At 36.9% G+C, this 19,550-nt stretch overlaps 1 protein-coding gene and 1 long non-coding RNA gene across 3 annotated transcripts in view; one reads left to right on the top strand and one right to left on the bottom strand.

Annotated features, from left to right (window-relative positions):
- USP32 (ubiquitin specific peptidase 32) overlaps positions 1-19,550 on the top strand; it is a 251,311-nt gene that overhangs the window by 58,179 nt on the left and 173,582 nt on the right. For both annotated transcript variants that reach the window (XM_042914568.1, XM_042914569.1), the window contains exon 2: positions 18,402-18,529. In XM_042914568.1, the coding sequence (XP_042770502.1) occupies positions 18,402-18,529 (128 nt within the window). The remainder of the gene's footprint in view (positions 1-18,401; positions 18,530-19,550) is intronic.
- LOC122205925 overlaps positions 1,294-19,550 on the bottom strand; it is a 129,010-nt gene continuing 110,753 nt past the window's right edge. The window contains exon 3 of the long non-coding RNA XR_006196301.1: positions 1,294-1,412. This is a non-coding gene — a long non-coding RNA (uncharacterized LOC122205925). The remainder of the gene's footprint in view (positions 1,413-19,550) is intronic.

Raw genomic sequence — 19,550 nt, 5'->3', positions numbered from 1 at the left:
TTTTCTACCTAATCTTTCTCTTCAGCTTTGTTAACTTTCTTAATGTTTTTCTTCCCTTTCTCAATCTTGTCTTCTTTCCCTTTTGTTGCATTGTTTCTTTGTCCAGGGAGCAGATGCAGATAGATGGTAGGCATTTTGGTAAATATTTTTCCATAATCCTGGAAATCTCAAATTGAGGTCCAGTGACCCTTCTTCCTTCTCCTCTGTTATCAGAAAATGAAATAAAATGAGACGGGGTGGGTTTGTATGAGGGTTGATGATATATGGCTCTCTAGGCTTTCTTTTTCAAAATGTAAACTTTTTTCAGTGTGGAAAAAGTTGTGTCTATATGAGCACTGAACACTTAATAGAACTCTTAAATTTACTCTTTAAATAGCTTTCAGATTTGAATTCCTATTTAACAAAGTTTACACCTTGTTATACTTCTTTCACACTCTCACCAGAATAAAACTCAAGTATTTGTTGGCAGATTTTAAGCTTTTAAAACCAAGTACAAAGACAAAAAACAAAACAAAACAAAACACCGAGGACAATACCTTGTCTTTGTGTCCCTCATAGAACCCAGCACACTGTTGCCAATTATATATAAATTAGGTGAAATACACAGATCTGTTTACTTTTTATATCTCATGTATTATGGGCCACCCAGAATATACTTGGATTACTATGTAACTAAAAACTGCTAGACAATGAAATGCTTTTTCTGCTTGTTTGTATTTTAAAAACAAATTTAAAAATACCCTCTAGAGATGTCTTGGATTTTGTGAACTTTGAAGTAGTTCTTGTGTTTTATCTATGGGTTGGATATAATAAGCCCCATTCTGTAATCTGTTGGAAAGTAGTCATATTTTTAAAATGAGTACATATTGAATTCTTGGTGACTTTAGTTCAAGCAGCTTTTGTATGATTGATTAGGAGCTTTGGTAGATAAATAAAATAGAGCAAGAGAATGTATGCATGCTTTGAGTAAATATCATATTTAGCCCAGCCTGTAGCCAGTGAATACAGATTGACTTACCAGATTGAACCTTTCATCTATTAATATGAACTGACTCCTGACTTGCTTCTTTTATGTAACGTTGGTAGCAAATTTTTTTTTACAAAGGATGATTTTGTTTATAATTTTATGGAATGTTAATGACCTTTTATATTTTAGGGCGTTGATGAATACTCCTAGTAATATGACCTACTTGGCTTTGAGTAAAACAGCACTCATGCTTTAATCTAACACAGTGGTTTTGATACATTCGTTACAATGAATTACAATAGCCCTTCCCTTATGCTTGTCTGTCAAGAGCTAAAGAAGTTGTTGCCTTCTTGATATTTCCCTTCTTCCTCTTCTGCACTCTTTCTTCTTCCCCTTTGTTCCAATGTTAGACGGTAGCTGGGTCAGCTGGGATGGTAATATTGATCTATGGTAAGGAGGAAAGAGGATAAGGGAAGAAAAATTTATTGTTGTTTGGGTTTGTACCTTCTTTTTCCAATCTTCATTTTCATACCTTTTCCAGAGTTAGGAATAGAAAATGAACAAGGTACACCCTCATTACTGCTAGAAATCCCTTCCTCCCAGACTGTAATTTGTTGAGCATCCGTTACTTTCTTGTCTTTGTCAACTCCATATGTCTATATCCATTTTACAGAAGAGTAGGTACAGATATTAAGGAACTTGCCCATGTTCTCATAGCTAGTAAGTGACCTTGTTCAATTTAAACACGCATATGTTTTCTTTCTGCCCTTAACCATTTGGCCAGAGGTTATCAAATGTGGCAGCTGGCTAGACATATCGAAACTGCATCTTGTTTAAAATTTTTAAAAAGTTAGTTGCCAACGCTTTTAAAGGAGAGAGCTTTCACACAAACAACACACACACACACACACACACACACACACACACACACACACACACACACATATATATTCTTGGTTTCCTCATTGCTACGTTGCAGCAAATGCCTGGAACTTAGAAGCAGCTGCACCCTGTAGGTATGTGTTCTCTAGGGTTCCACATACCCCACCTGGCCCACTTCATCATTTGTATTGCCCTCCTCATTCATCCCTGTAGGTATTTCAGTTTTTGAGCTTTGCATCATCACTCTTTACTAATGCTTGAACTTTTATTCAAGAACAAAGGAGCCACTGAATATTTTTATTAATACAACTTTTCTTTCCAGTGTCAGTGTCAGATCTGAGAATAGTCAAGTGTAGGGGAGATAGCTGATGTTTCTGGCCTTTTCAGTTGGAATTATGCATGTATTTTCATTTATTTAGATAATATCTATTGATAGTGTTGTTAAAGGATCAGAGGGAATGTGGTTTAGAAATAGTGGAGAGTACCGAAGAAACATGGATTTCTTGTTAGCACCCATTACCCTGAAGATGTAGTTCTTCAGCAGGACACAGACTGCTTGGAGTGAATTCAGTGTCCTCCCCTTAGCTCACCAGAGTACTTTGTTTCCTTTGCCCTGCTCAGAAAACTAAATGATGGGAGAGGATGGGAAAATCTGGGATGGGAGAGTGTCCAGGAAGCCCAGATTGGTGACTAGCACCATTGTCTACATCTGAGGACTTTTCATTTTCCCATCCAGATGGGGAGGTTGATGGCCTTAAAGCACAAGGGGAATTCCAGAAGTTACTTATCTGTTGTCCTTCTCATCATAGTTAACTCAAGTCCAGTTACATTAGTCCCAGTCAATTGATAAAACCTGTAAATCTTATCACAGAGTACTGCAGTTTTCTCTTAAAAACATTGTAAGTGGTGGTTAGGCTGTTTATGTTGATAAGTTGCTATATTAGGTTTATTACAGGTTAGATAGGTTTTTAGAATGTCATGCTATACGTGATGAAATGTAGGAAGAATTCACAATAGAGACCTTTATAGAAAGTGTATATGGAAGTAATCACTAGATGCTGCTGTTTTGCTGTAAGTTGTGTGTACTAGTGTAGTTTTAGAGCACTTGTTCTCTCTTTTTAGGTGTTCTTCCTATGTGCCCAGCTATGTCTTTTATATTTACTATATTGTCATTATTTATTCATGAGTCTGTCTCTTAGCCATGGATTCCTTGAAGGTTTGTGTTCCGCATTGCATAGCACAGTGTTTGGGCATATGATAAGAGTTCAGTAGCTTTAAAAAAAATTTTTTTTAATGTTTATTTATTTTTGAGAGAGAGAGTGCGAGTGGGGGACAGGCGGAGAACAAGGGAGACAAAGAATCCGAAGCAAGCCCTGAGCTGTCAGCACAGAACCTAATGCGGGGCTCGAACTCACGAACTGTGAGATCATGACCTGAGCCAAAGTCGGACTCTTAACTGACTAAGCCACCCAGGCGCCCCCAGTAGCTTTTAATATTATAATTTTTATGATTTGCATTTCAGAATGCTTTTACTGGAAGGATTGTTTCAGTGGTGAATATCATAATCTTTGTTTTATCTCTGTTCCAGTATTTGCCCTTTCTGTGTAATTGCTTTTACTTCTTTTGTGCTACAATCAGAAAGTGATTATCCAGTACTTTCTTTTTATTACCAGATCTTGATATTTGATTGTGAGTTGCTAATTCTTACCAATTGAGTATTTTAAAAACTGAGATGTCTTGAAATCACCAAGGCTTTTTGTTAAATGAGATTTGTGTTAAATTTCCTTGAAAATCTGTTTTGATATGAGAAAATTTCTCCCTTATTCTTTGCCTTTGGTGTTCTCTTGTCTTCTCTTACACTTCCTGTTTGAGGAGGGATTACAGTTCTGTCCCTATAGCTTTCAAAAAGATTTTGGTTGGTTTCTTAACTTTCATGCCGAATGTTACAGATATACATTTGACCCTTGACCAGCTTGGTGGTTAGGGGCACTGACCCCGTGTGCAGTCGAAAATTCACATATAACTTTGATCCCTACTCCCCACCCCCAAATTTTTTTTAAAGTGGTATCTTTAGCCAATGTGAGGCTTGAGCTCATGACCCTGCGATGAGGCGTTGCATGCTCCACTGACTGAGCCAGCCAGGTGTCCCTGATTCCCCCAAATCTTAACTACTGTTGACTGGAAGCTTTACTGATTACACAAACAGTGAACACATATTTTGTATGTTATATATATAATGTACTGAATTCTTATAATAAAGTAAACTAGCAAAAATGAAATATTATTAAGAAAATCACAGGGAGGGGCACCTGGGTGGTTCAGTCGGTTAAGCACTTTGGCTCGGGTCAGAATCTCACTACTCGTGAGTTGGGGTCCCATGTTGGGCTCTGTGCTGACAGCCTGGAGCCTGCTTCAGATTCTGTGTCTCCCTCTCTTTCTCTGCCCCTTCCCTGCTCTCTCTCTCTCTCTGTCTCAAAAATAAAGATGAAAAAAAAAAAAAGGCCTTAACCATTAAAAAAAAAAGAAGAAAATCACAAGGAAGAGGAAGTACATTTATAGCACTATATTGTATTTATTGGTATTAAGTTTGTGTCATATGTTTACAAGATGAATTGTCTGTATCTACAAGAATATTCTCTTTTTTGATATAAAACATTGTAGATGTTATATGTATTCCTAACATTTAGGCATCAAAAATGATAATATGAAAAAGACATTCATATTTACAGGTTTAATGATTCATTCATTTATAGTGAAGAAGTATCAAGTATGATTGCTTTGTGGTAGCCTGGTGTTACTCATATGATTGCTTCACAGTAGCCTACCCTAATGAATTCCTTTTTTTTTCTCTTCAGTTTTTAAAAAATATTTATTTATTTTTGAGAGAGAGAGCCATGAGCAGGAGAGGAGCAGAGAGAGAGGGAGACAGAGGATCCAAAATAGGCTCTGTGATGTGGACTTGAACTCGCAAACTGTGAGATCATGACCTGAGCTGAAGTCAGATGCTTAACTGACTGAGCCACTCAGGTACTCCTAAAGAATTCATTCTAATGAATGAATCATTATGAAATTTTTGTGGCATACAATATTGTAGTCCTATTCATAATACAGTATTGGAAGCATTGTCACATTAAAAAAAAACAGCAACCCTGTGATAGTCTGATAATGAAGTTTCTCCAATTATGAGAGAGACATACTGTATGTAATATAGTTTTTTGAAAGCAAAGTTATAAAACAGTAAGAAAACTTTATTAATACATTATTGATTTTATATTAAATGTCATCATAAAGATAGGCTATCCACTTCCACATGAGTTTTTTGCACATGATGTTCTATGTGGTGAATAGTTCGATGATTATGATGACACAGAAACATCTACAGTTCTTGCTGTACAGTTACTGATTTTCACATGAAGACACATATACAAGAGATAAGTTTAATTTTTTTTAAGTTTGCTTATTTTGAGAGAGAGAGAGAGAGAGAGAGCGAGCATGAGCAGGGAGGGGCAGAGAGCGAGAGAGGGAGAGAGAGAGAATTCCAAGCAGGCTTTGCACTGTCAATGCAGAGCGACACAGGGCTTGAACTCACAAACACACTTAACCAACTGAGCCACCCAGGTGCCCCAAGATAAGTTTATTAACTATGACATATAATTGTTTAGTGTTCATTAAGTGGAAGTGGATCATCATAAAGATCTTCATCCTCATTTTCTTCATGTTGAATAGGCTGAGGAGGAGGAAGAGGAGGGCTTGTCTTGCTGTCTTGGGTGGCAGAGGCAGAAGAAGTGAAAGGGGAGGCAGGAGAGGCAGGCACACTCAATGTAACTTTATGGAAATACATTATAATTTCCATTTGACTTTTTTGCCTTTTCATTTTTCTAAAAATGTCATACAGGAGACGTCAGCATTGGTATGGTATCATAGAAGGGTCCTGGTCAAAAAAGAAGTCAAAGCAGTCTTGACTAATTGAAATCCTTCTGCTGAATTGTCTAATGTCAATTTGTTTTCTGGCACTGCTTCTTTTACCTCTTCTTTGTCATCATCTGGCACTGGTTTGGAAACACTTACCTCCATCAATGTGTCTCCATCAAATTCTGCCTTCTGGTGTGGTGTCTCTTAGCTCTTGAAATTCTTTAAGATCCCTATCTTGAAACTCTTTATCTCCCACCTTTTTTGCCATATGTACAGACTCTTTCATGTTTTCCTTGATTGGCTCTGTTGTAAATCTTGTGAAGTCATGCATAACATTTAGACACAGTTTTCTCCAGCAGGAATTTATTGTTTCAGGCTTTGATAGCTTTCACTACTTTTTGTGTAACAATGATGACATCTTCAGTGGTGTAATCTTTCCAGACCCTCATGATGTCCTCTCTTATCGGGGATCTCTTCCATAGCATTGACAGTCCTTTTCACAGAGTACTGTGTGTAATGAGCCTTAAAGGTCTTCATGACCTGACCCCCTGGATCTAGAGGCTGAATTAGAGATACTGTGTTTGGGGGCAAGTAGACCGTTTGACGCCTTTGATGGTAAAGTTATGGCGTTCTGAGTGCCCAAGGGCATTGTTCAATATCAGAAGAATTTTTTTTATTTGAAAAATGTGATTAGTCACTCATTCCTCTAAGCAAACCTGAGACTACCAAGTTCTAGTCTCAGATCACTGCTTCAAAAATTGAAATTTGTCATTGTTTTTCCATTCCTCAATTCCAGTGTCCACCCCCAGAATTTCTACCCCTTTTCCTGTGTAAGGGATTCCACACTTGGAGAGTCTTTTCTTTTTCTTTTTTTTTTTAAAGACTCTTAATAGAGGTAGAGACCACCTTCGTCCATAAGAGGGGAAACCCCAGTTTCCCAGACATTTTTGAAGCTGGACATGGCGTGAGGCTCCACCACTCTGGTGACCACATGCCAGATTCTGACTCAAGGCATGCTGACACAGAGGCTGAAACTGTGCAGAATGCATTTGGCACAGGTGGTATGAGTGGCACTAGTATTGTCCTGTTACCAGGAGCAGCAGCAATAGCAGCCCTGACCACAGGGTCCATTGTCCAAAGTTTAATAAAGATGAGAATCAAAAGAATTTTATTTTATTAAAAATTGTTTTTAATGTTTAATTTTGAGGTCGGGGGCGGGACACAGAATCCGAAGCAGGCTCCAGGCTCTAAGCTGTCATCGTGGAGCCAGATGTGGGGCTCGAATTCACGAACCATAAGATCATGACCTGAGCTGAAGTTGAATGCTTAACTGGTTGAGCCACCCAGGTGTCCCCAAGAATTTTAAAAAGTAGATTTTACTGGCAAGGTACTTCCTGACTTCAGGGACAAAGCAATGGTAGAACCAGTTTAGAAAAAGGATTCTTGTTGTCCAGAGACTTCTTGCTCTACAACCCAATGATGGCAGCTGATGTTTATCTTTTTCCTTTCAAGGCTCAGGTGTTAGCAACTTTATAGTTGATGATCATGAACCTTACTGCATTTGCACAAAACAGTACAATTAGCCTATCTCTTCCCACCTTAAATCCTAGTGCTTGTTTCTCTTCCTTACTAATAAATGTTCTTTTCTTTGTGACATTTTCTTCACAGGATACAGCACTTTTGTCTGCATTAAAAACTTGTTCAGGCAGATATCCTTCTCAGTGATTTTCTAAATGGCATTTGAGAATTCATCTGCTGCCTCTTGCTCAGCAGAAGCTGCTTCTCCTGTTACCTTTACATTTTTTAAGCCAAACGTCTTTCTAAAATTCTCAAACCGTCCTTTGCCGGCATTAAATTCTTCAGCTTGCTTTAGAACCTTCACCTTCCTTTTGCTGTAAGTTGTCATATAAGGACTTCAGTTTTTCTTGAATTGAAGAATCTTGAGTCTACAGGTATGCCTTTCTTGTTAGCAACCTGCACCCACATAAAAGCTGCATTTTCAATACAAGATCAAAAAGTATTTCACAAAAAGTTCAAGGTTTTCACTCCTGCTGGCACAGATGTGGTGATGGCTTCATGAATTTTCCTTTTCTTTTTTTACAACAGTCCTTACACTGGATTCATTTATCTTGAAATCATGGGCAACCGCAGCTACAGACCTCAATCTGTGGTACATATCAAGCAATTCAGCTTTTTCAGACTTTTCTCTGCTTTTTGGGTACACTTAGAGCATCACCAGTGGCACTTTGTGTGGGTCTTGGTGTCATTCAAGGCTTATGGTTTTGCACTAAATGTGATGAAAAATACATGAGAACGATGAGAGATCACTTTTTACTGTGATACACAGTTTACTGGAGAGATGAACTGTTCATGTGGAAATGATTAGCATCACATAGAGTTTGAAGCAGACAGTCTTAACACTTGAGCTCACTGCAATAGCAACAGGAGGTGGTTACGAAATTATTATAGTAGTACAGTAATACTGCAGTTAGTTTTATGCAGTTATGATTTAATACTGCATCTTTACATTTGTTTACATTTCTCAGTTGGAATGGCACCATGTACAGACTGTGTGTGTAAGTTTTTGATAAATTTTAACTTTTTTAATAGATTTTGTATATTTTATGATAGTAAATGATAAAATAGACTAGTATCTACATATGTTTCATGCATTCATGACATACCTTTTCAATTTTTTCAATATCTCTAGGCTCTTCAGCTCATCTGTGAGTTTTTTCAAATTACAAATCTCTAAAAAATTTTTCAATATATTTATTGAAAAAAGTCCATGTGTAAGTGGACCCATGCAGTTCAAACCTGTATTGTTCAAGGTTCAGCTGTACTTTGAAATGCTTCTCCTCTTTTTTTCTAGGTTGTTAAGAAAAACCTAAAGTAAAATTAGTCCTTGAGATTTATTTTTTGAAGGTGAAATGCTTCTTAAAGCTATTCCCACTGTGGTTATTGTCTTTGGTTTACTGTCCTGTCCTCCTTGTTTTTCTTTTTTTTTTCTTGAGCCCTTCTTCTTCATTTTTGATCTGGTCTTATCCTCTAGGCCTCCTGTATAGCTGTCATCCTGGGGTGTCATATCATAATCAGCCCAGGGATTCCCTTTACTTCTGTCATGCTGGAGTCCGTGTTTCCTAGGTCCCTTTTCTTTCTTTTGTTTATCCTCTCATTTTGATGTAGAACATTCTCTTATAGTTGGCTGGGAAAGGGCTCAAGAGATTATTCTTACTTTCTCATTATTACATTTTTTGGTACCCATCCAACTACTAACCAGGCCCGACCCTGTTTAGCTTCCGAGATCAGACAAGATCAGGTGCGTTCAGGGTGGTATGGCCATAGACTTTTGGTACTTATTTGGATATAATTTTCTTTTTATCCTTCTCTAAGATTATTTGGAGGTTTTTAGTAATTGTTTTCTTCTTTCTCCATTATTTCTATTCATTCCTCTCACCCCTATTTGTTTTGGTACCTTCCCTTGTTGGAATCTTCCTCAATATTTGGTGCTTTTTGGCTGTTCATTTTTTAAAGGTCTATTCTATTGAAATATAATCTAGATATAATAAAATGCACAAATTTTAAGTATTCAGCTTAATAAGTTTTGACAAATGTTTCTCTTGTGTAATTGCCACCCCAGTCAAATATATAAAACATTTCCATCACCTCAGAAGAGTTGCCTCCTACCTCTTTGCAGTCTGTTCCCTACAGTCCCACCCACACACCCTTTACTTCATCATTGGTCAGCTACTAGTTGTCTTTGTCATCATAGCTAGTTTTGCCTCTGCAAGATATTGATATAATGTAGTCATACAGTGTATGTTCTTTTGTGTCTGATTTCTTTTGCTCAGTATCATTTTTGAGATTCATTTATGTTGTTGCATTAATCAGTAGTTTCTTTATGTTTATTGCAGATTACCATTCCTTGTATGGATATACCATATTTATTTTTTCACCAGTTTATGGACAAAGGAGTTGTTTCTAGTATTTTGGCAAGTTTATTTATTTTTGTTTAACTTTTTCATTTTTTTGAATGTTTATTTTGAGAGAGAGAGGAGAGAGAGCAAGCACAAGCGGGACAGGCATGGAGAGAGAGAATCCCAAGTAGGCTCCATGCTGTCAGCACAGAGCCCAATGAGAGGCTCAGTCTCACAAACTGTGAGCCGAAAACCTGAGTCAGAAAACAAGTGTCAGACGCTTAACCTACTGAGCCACCTAGGCACACTATTTCTTTATTTTTGAGAGACACACACACACACATACAGAGAGAGAGAGAGAGAGAGAGAGAGAGAGAGAGAGAGAATGAGAATGAGAATGGGTTGAGGAGGGGCAAAGAGAGGAAGAGAGAATCCCAAGTTGTCAAACCCATGAGGTTTCTCTCGCTACTATGAACGTTTATTGAATGTTAATCTATGTGCCAGGGACTCTTCAGTCTTTATTTTTTGGGTCCTTTCTGTCTTACACAAGACTGTAGACCAGTCCCTTTCTCTTGTCCTTTGGAGACTATACTTTCTTGTTTTCCTTGTTTTAACTATTCCTATTCAGTATTCTTAGAGTATTTTCTCTTTGTCTGCAGATACTGTAAGCATTGATTTCTGTGGTTTTGTCTCTGACTTATTGTGCTGCTTATTTGTGGTTTTTAAAAATTTTTTTTATTTTTTATTTTTTAAAATTTACATCCAAATTAGTTAGTATATAGTGAAACAATGATTTCATGAGTAGATTCCTTAATGCCCCTTAACCATTTAGCCCATCCCCCCTCCCACAAACCCTCCAGTAACCCTCAGCTTGTTCTCCATATTTATGAGTCTCTTCTGTTTTGTCCCCCTCCTTGTTTTTATTATTGTTGTTATTATTATTATTTTTATTTCCCTTCCCTTATGTTCATCTGTTTTGTCTCTTAAAGTCCTCATATGAGTAAAGTCATAGGATTTTTGTCTTTCTCTGACTGACTAATTTCACTTAGCATAATACCCTCCAGTTCCATCCACGTAGTTGCAAATGGCAAAATTTCATTCATTTTGATTGCCAAGTAATACTCCATTGTATATATATATACCACATCTTCTTTATTCATTCATCCATCAATGGACATTTGGGCTCTTTCCATGCTTTGGCTATTGTTGATAGTGCTGCTATAAACATGGGGGTGCATGTGTCCCTTTGAAACAGCACACCTGTATCCCGTGGATCAATGCCTAGTAGTGCAATTGCTGGGTTGTAGGGTAGTTCTATTTGTAGCCTTTTGAGGAACCTCCATACTGTTTTCTAGAGTGGCTGCACCAGCTTGTATTCCCACCAACAATGCAAAAGAGATCCTCTTTCTCTGCATCCTCACCAACATCTGTTGTTGCCTGAGTTGTTAATGTTAGCCATTCTGATAGGTGTGAGGTGGTATCTCACTGTGGTTTTCATTTGCATTTCCCTGATGATGAGTGATGTGGAGCAGTTTTTCATGTGTCGGTTGGCCATCTGGATGTCTTCCTTGGAGAATTGTCCATTCATGTCTTTTGCCCATTTCTTCACTGGATTATTTGTTTTTTGGGTGTCAAGTTTGAGAAGTTCTTTATAGATTTTGGATACTAACCCTTTATCTGTTATGTCATTTGCAAATATCGTCTCCCATTCCGTCAGTTGCCTTTTAGTTTTGCTGATTGTTTCCTTTGCTGTGCAGAAGCTTTTTATTTTGATGAAGTCCCAGTTAGTTCATTTTTCTTTTGTTTCCCTTGCCTCCGGAGACGTGTTGAGTAAGAAGTTGCTGCGGCCAAGATCAAGGAGGTTTTTGCCTGCTTTCTCCTCAAGGATTTTGATGGCTTCCTGTCTTACATTGAGGTGTTTCATCCATTTTCAGTTTCTTTTTGTGTATGGTATAAGAAAGTGGTCCAGGTTCATTCTTCTGCATGTTGCTGTCCAGTTTTCCCATCACCACTTGCTGAAGAGACTGTCCTTATTCCATTGGATATTCTTTCCTGCTTTGTCAAAGATTAGTTGGCCATACGTTTGTGGGTCCATTTCTGGGTTCTCTATTCTGTTCCATTGATCTGAGTGCCTGTTCTTGTGCCAGTACCATACTGTCTTGATGGTTACAGCTTTGTAGTATAGCTTGAAGTCTGGGATTGTGATGCCTCCTGCTTTGGTTTTCTTTTTCAAGATTGCTTTGGCTATTTGGGGTCTTTTCTGGTTCCTTAGGATTATTTGTTCTAGCTCTGTGAAGAATGCTGGTGTTACTTTGATAGGGATCGCATTGAATATGTAGATTGCTTTGGGTAGTATCGACATTTTAACAATATTCTTCCAATCTGTGAACATGAAATATTTTTTCATTGTTTTGTGTCTTCTCCAATTTCTTTCATAAGCTTTCTATAGTTTTCAGTGTATATTTTTCACCTCTTTGGTTAGATTTATTCCTAGGTATTTTATGGTTTTTTTGTGCAACTGTAAATGGGATCGATTCCTTGATTTCTCTTTCTGTCACTTCATTGTTGGTGTATAGGAATGCAACCGATTTCTGTGCATTGATTTTGTATCCTGCAACTTTGCTGAATTCATGAATCAATTTTAGCAGTTTTTTGGTGGAATCTTTTGGGTTTTCCATATAGAGTATCATGTCATCTGAGAAGAGTGAAAGTTTGACCTCCTGGCTAATTTGGATGCCTTTTATTTCTTTGTGTTGTCTGATTGCAGAGGCTAAGACTTCCAATACTGTGTTGAGTAACAGTGGCGATAGTGGACATCCCTGTCTTGTTCCTGACCTAAGGGAAAAGCTCTCAGTTTTGCCCCATTGAGGATGATATTAGTGTTGTGTCGCTCGTATATGGCTTTTATGATCTCGAGGTATGCTCCTTCTATCCCTACTTTCTTGAGGGTTTTTATCAAGAAACGATGCTGTATTTTGCCTAATGCTTTCTCTGCATCTATTGAGAGGATCATATGGTTCTTGTCCTTTCTTTTATTGATGTGATGAACCACGTTAATTGTTTTGCAGATATTGAACCAGCCCTGCATCCCAGGTATAAATCCCACTTGGTTGTGATGAATACTTTTTGTAATGTATCGTTGGATCCGGTTGTCTAATATCTTGTTGAGGATTTTTGCATCCATGTTCATCAGGGAAAGTGGTGTATAGTTCTCCTTTTTAGTGTGGTCTCTGTCTGGTTTTTGAATCAAGGTAATGCTGGCTTCATAGAAAGACTTTGGAAGTTTTCCTTCCATTTCTATTTTTTGGAAAAGTTTCAAGAGATTAGGTGTTAACTCTTCCTTAAATGTTTGGTAGAATTCCCCTATAAAGCCATCTGGCCCTGGACTCTTGTTTTTTTTGCAGATTTTTGATTACTAATTTGATTTCCTTACCAGTTATGGGTCTGTTCAAATTTTGTATTTCTTCCTGTTTCAGTTTTGGTAGTGTGTATGTTTCTAGAAATTTGTCCATTTCTTCCAGATTACCCATTTTATTGGCATATAATTGCTCATAATATTCTCTTATTATTGTTTTTATTTCTGTTGTGTTGGTTGTGATCTCTCCTCTTTCATTCTTGATTTTATTTATTTGGGTCCTTTCTCTTTTTGATCAAACTGCCTAGTAGTTTATCAATTTTGTTAATTCTTTCAAAGAATGAGCTTTTGGTTTCTTTGATCTGTTCTACTGTTTTTTTGGTTTCAATAGCATTAATTTCTGCTCTGATCTTTATTATTTCCAGCTTTATTATTTCTGCTGGTTTTGGGTTTTATTTGCTGTTCTTTTTCCAGCTCCTTAAGGCGTAAGGTTAGGTTGTGTATCTGAGATCTTTCTTCCTTCTTTAGGAAGGCCTGGATTGCTTTATGCTTTCCTCTTATGACCGCCTTTGCTGCGTCCCAGAGGTTTTGGGTTGTGGTGTTATCATTTTCACTGACTTCTATATACTTTTGAATTTCCTCTTTAACTGCTTGGTTAGCCCATTCATTCTTTAGTAGGATGTTCTTTAGTCTCCAAGTATTTGTTACCTTTCCAAATTTTTTCTTGTGGTTAATTTCGAGTTTCATAGCATTGTGGTCTAAAAATATGCACGGTATGATCTCGATCTTTTTGTACTTACTTAGGGCTGATTTGTGTCCCAGTATATGGTCTATTCTGGAGAACGTTCCATGTGGACTGGAGAAGAATGTATATTCTGCTGCTTTAGGATGAAATGTTCTGAATATATCTGTTAAGTCCATCTGGTCCAGTATGTCATTCAAAGCCATTGTTTCCTTATTGATTTTTTGATTAGATGATCTGTCCATTGCTGGAAATGGGGTGTTGAAGTCTACTATTATGGTGTTACTATCAATGAGTTTCTTTATGTTTATGATTAATTGATTTATATATTTGGGTGCTTTCACATTTGGCGCATAAATTTTTACAATTGTTAGGTCTTCTTGTTGGACAGATCCCTTGATTATGGTATAATGTCCTTCTGCATCTTGATACAGTATTTTAAAGTCTAGATTGTCTGATATAAGTATGGCTACTCCGGCTTTCTCTTGTTGACCATTAGCATGATAGATGGTTTTCCATCCCCTTATTTTCAGTCTGAAGGTGTCTTTAGGTCTAAAGTGGGTCTCTTGTAAACAGCATATAAATGGATCTTGTTTTCTTATCCATTCTGTTACCCTATGTCTTTTGATTAGAGCATTGAGTCCATTGATGTTTAGAGTGAGTACTGAAAGATACGAATTTATTGCCATTATGATGCTTGTAGAGTTGGGAGTTTCTGGTGATGTTCTCTGGTCCTTTCTAACCTTTGTTGCTTTTGGTATTTATCTATCTATCTGTCTGTCTGTCTGTCTATCTATCTATCTATATATCTTCTCTACCCTCAGAGAGTCCCCCTTAAAATTTCTTGCAGGGCTGATTTAGTGGTCACACACTCCTTTAATTTTTGTGTGTCTGGGAAACTTTTTACTTCTCCTTCTATTTTGAATGACAGGCTTGCTAGATAAAGAATTCTTGGCCGCATATTTTTCTGATTTAGCACACTGAATATATCCTGCCACTCCTTTCTGGCCTGCCAAGTTTCTGTGGATAGGTCTGCTGCAAACCTGATCTGTCTTCCCTTGTATGTTAGGGACTTTTTTTCCCTTGCTGCTTTCATGATTCTCTCCTTGCCTGAGTATTTTGTGAATTTGACTATGATATGCCTTGATTTTCAGTTTTTGTTGAATCAAATGGGGGTCCTCTGTGCTTCCTTGATTTTGATGTCTGTGTCTTTCCCCAGGCTAGGAAAGTTTTCTGCTATGATTTGCTCACATAAACCTTCTACTCCTATTTGTCTCTCTTCCTCTTCTGGGACCCCTATGATTCTGATGTTGTTCCTTTTTAGTGAGTCACTGATTTCTCTAATTCTTAAATTGTGCTCTTTTGCCTCAATCTCCCTCTTTTTTTCTGTTTCATTATTCTCTATAAGTTTGTCCTCTATATCACTGATCTCTGTTCTGCCTCATCCATCCTTGCCGCCGCTGCATCCATCCATGATTGCAGCTCAGTTATAGCATTTTTAATTTCATTCTGGTTATGTTTTACTTCTTTTTCCTGCAGAAAGGGATTCTAATCTATTTTTGACTCCAGCTAGTATTCTTATTATTGTGATTCTAAATTCTGGTTCAGACATCTTGCTTTTATCTGTGTTGGTTAAATGCCTGGCTGTCGTTTCTTTGTGCTCTTTCTTTTGGGGTGAATTCCTTCGTTTTGTCATTTTGAAGGGAGAAAAGGAATTAATGAGGTAGAAAAAATGAAATAAAGGAAATTAAAATTAAAAATTAAAAATACACACAGACACAAAAATCAAATAGATGATGCTAGATCCTAGGTGTGTTTTGGTCTGGGTGTTGAAAGTGGTTTGACAGATTAGAGAAAAAAAGGTGGGGGTGGGGGGAGAAAAAAAAAGAAATCGTTTGAGAATTTGAAAAAATGAATACACTGAAGTGGACTAAAATGAGATGATGATGGTAAAATAGAATTTGAAAAAATATACACAAAAGTAAAGAATATAGTAGAAAAAAATTAAAGAAAAATATTTTTAGTAAAGTATTTTTCTTTAAATTTTTTCTTCAATTTTAATTTTTTTCTTTAATTAATTTCTTTAATTTTCTTTATGATCTTACATTCCCTTTCTGCATGGAAATGCCACCTTACAAGTTTCCCTGACTAGAATACTGAGTAGTATTCTAGATAGCTTCTCACTCAGGCTTCAAGTTCTACTGACTTCCTTGTACACATTTCCCAGATTTAGCTTCTCCTTTTCTTGTATTAGCAGTCTACTTTTTGCTTCTTTACACTACTAGCAGAATAAACTGTCTGAATTGTATCTATGTCCTGTTTCTTATCTGCCAGGAGTTTGTATCTGAATTGAATGTGACCATATCCCTTCCTTATTATGACAGAGCAAAATTTTTATGCCTTGGTCAAATGACCGCCTATGTAGGTCTATCATTTACTGCCCCTGCCTTGTTTATTTTGTTCTAGTAACATAGAATTCTCCATACATTCCATACATCATTGTACTTTGAAACAAACTATTATCTCTGCCTGATATGCCTTTGTTCCTTTGGCTTTGGTTAGCCTTTAAATTTTTATGTAATCATTCTCTCTGTCCAGTCTTCTTTTCCTCCAGCTTGGGCTAAAGCTACCATTTCTCTGCCTCCATTATGATCCTTGAACTGACTGTGTAATATTAAAGGGTATTTTTCTTGTCCTTGTAGACAGATATTGTTCTATTCAGTGAAAAAAGTCTGCAATCCCTAAAATAAAGTAATGACTCTAATTTTTTTGATAGTGGGGGCCTAAAAATGTTAGGTTGTTAGGGGTGCCTGGGTGGCTCAGTTGGTTAAGCATCCAACTCTTGATTTCTGCCCAGGTCATAATCTCACAGTTCATGAGCTTTAGCCCCACATCGAGCTCTGTGCCGACAGGGTAGAGCCTGCTTGGGATTCTGTCTGTCTGTCTCTGTCCCTCCCCTGCTCTCTCTCTCTCTGAAAAATAAACATTTTTTTAAAAAAAGGAAAGAAAATGTTAGTTTGTTAAAATAATTCTTTATAGAAGATTACTTTCTTTATAAATGATGACAAAATTTAAGCTAAACTTGGGATCTGTCCTTCACATGGATAGATAAGTGCTGAAGAAGTACAGATAATATAATTTTTATCCAAAGGAAATGAATGCATTGTTGCTGAAAACATATTAATTGCAGAATCTAATGGCATTTAGATTATCAGCTAATTTGAAATACTTGTTACCTCTTCCTTGCCCCTGCCTAAAATTTGTATGTTTACTATTCTGTTGTTGGAAAGTAGTGGGTCAACAATTTTCCCATTTATTTTCTTCGTTAGATTGGAAAGTATTGGAATTATGACAAAATATCTTTGGCTTTGTCATACTTATCTGGAAAGAGATATGTATTCCTTATTTTTATTAGGAATAATATTTTGTAATATTTTATTAGGAATAATATTTTATTAGGAGTAATATTTATATTTTTTAGGGCCAGTTTTTATTTGGAATTTGGTTGGAAAAATGTAAAGATTTCTTTAATTTGATTTAAAAACAATTGTATAGTTGACATACAATATTATATTAGTTTCAGGTATATAACATAGTGATTCAATGTTTATATACATAATGAAGGATGCCTGGGTGGCTCAGTTGGTTAAGTGTCCAACTTCAGCTCAGATCATAATCCACGGTTCGTGGGTCCCAGCCCGTGTTGGGCCCTATGCTGACAGCTCAGAACCTGGAGCCTGCTTCGCATTCCGTATCTCCCTCACTGCCCCTACTCTACTTGGGCTCTGTCTCTCTCAAAAATAAATAAACATTAAAAAAATTGAAAAAACTATATATATATATATATACATAATGAAATGGTTGTCACCTGTCACCATACTAAGTTAATACACTATTATTGACTATATTCCCAATGCTGTACTTTACATCCCTGTAACTTATTTATTTTATAACTGGGAGTTTGTACCTCTTTATCTCCTTCACCTATGTTGTCCATCACCTCATCCCTTCTTTCTTCTCAGGCTATCACCAGTTTTTTCTCTGTATTTATGAGTCTGTTTCTGTTTTTTTAGATTCCACATATAAGTGAAATCATACAGGATTTGTCTTTCCCTGTCAGACTTATTTCACTTAGGATAATACTGTCTGAGTCCATTCATGTTGTTGCCAGTGGCAGGATTTCATTTTTTTTATGGCTGAGTAATATTCCACATTATATATCTAGATATATCTATACCGTATCTTCTTTATCCATTTATCAGTTCGTGGACACTTAGGGTTGCTTCCATAATTTGGCTATTGTAAATAATGCTGCAGTGAACATAGGGGCACATCTGTCTTTTCAAATTAGTGTTTTTGTTTTCTTTGGATAAATGCTCAGAAGGGGGGGTGGGGGCAAATACGCAGAAGTGGACTGCTGAATTGTATGTTATTTCTATTTTTAATTTTTTGAGGAACCTCTATACTGTTTTCCATTGTGGCTGCATCAGTTTACCTTCCCACCAACAATGCACAAGGATTCCCTTTTTTCCACATCCTTGCCAACACTTATTTTGAAAAAACGAAGATTTTGAAAGACTTCGTTTTTCTTCTGGTTTCTTACCCTCTTCAATTTCTGGATTACAGTTACCGACGTAGAGCTGAAACGACTGAAAGATGCCTTCAAGAGGACCTGTGGACTCTCATACTATATGGGCCAACACTGCTTCATCAGGGAGGTGCTTGGGGATGGAGTGCCTCCAAAAGTTGCTGAGGTAATCTTTATATTCTAGGTTTTCCTTTGAGATAGTTACCCACCAGCCTGAGTTCCTGAGGAGCCTTCTGGCCTTAACATGTATAATCTTCCTCACAGTTATTTTTCTTGCCAAGTAGGTAAACAGGTATTTTATTTTATTTTTACTTTTATTTTATTTTATTTTATTTTATTTATTTATTTTATTTTATATTTTATTTTTTTATATTTCATTTCATTATTTCATTTTTTATTATTTAAATTCAAGTTAGTTAACATACAGTGTAGTCTTGGTTTTGGGAGTGGAACCCAATGATTCATCTCTTACATATGACACCCAGTACTCATTCCTAAAAGTGCCATCCTTAATGACCATCACTCCTTTAACCCATCTCCCCACGCACCTCCCCTCCAGCAACACTCAGTTCTCTGTATTTAAGAGTCTCTCAAAGGTTTACCTCCCTTTATCTTAAAGCAAGTCTTATTTTAGATGTCAGTATGATTGTGTTTTTAGAGGCCATAGGGGAGTAACACAGATCTGCAGTTGTACTTTTATATTTTTGAGTTTTAATAGCCACTGATTATAATCGTGGGACCATTTGTATGACTGGCTTCTTATTCTTACAAACTTTGTTACTCTGACATAAATTTTATGTTGGGAATATGTTTTATACATTTTGTGTTAAAGAAAACCTTTCCATTTTAGTAAAACCTAATTAAGTTAATTGTATAAAATTAAGTGTTGGGGCACCTGGGTGGTTCAGTTGGTTGAGCGTCCAAATTCGGCTCAGGTCATGATCTCACAGTCTGTGGGTTCGAGCCCCGCGTTGGGCTCTGTGCTCAGAGCCTGGAGCCTGCTTCGGATTCTGTGTCTCTCTCCTTCTGCCCCTCTCCCACTTGTGCTTTGTCTCTCTCTCTCAAAAGTAAGTAAACAGTAGGAAAAAAAAAATTAAAATTAAGTGTTATAAATGAAATGCTAGCTCACTGGAACCTGTAAAGGCTTATTTAATTTCTACCAAAAATTTTACATAGAGGTAAAATGT

This window comes from Panthera leo, chromosome E1, assembly GCF_018350215.1.
Source record: "Panthera leo isolate Ple1 chromosome E1, P.leo_Ple1_pat1.1, whole genome shotgun sequence".
In the NCBI taxonomy this organism is placed as follows: Eukaryota; Metazoa; Chordata; class Mammalia; order Carnivora; family Felidae; genus Panthera; species Panthera leo.
The sequence above is the reverse complement of the archived record's forward strand: the minus strand, read 5'-3'. Positions and strand labels throughout refer to the sequence as shown.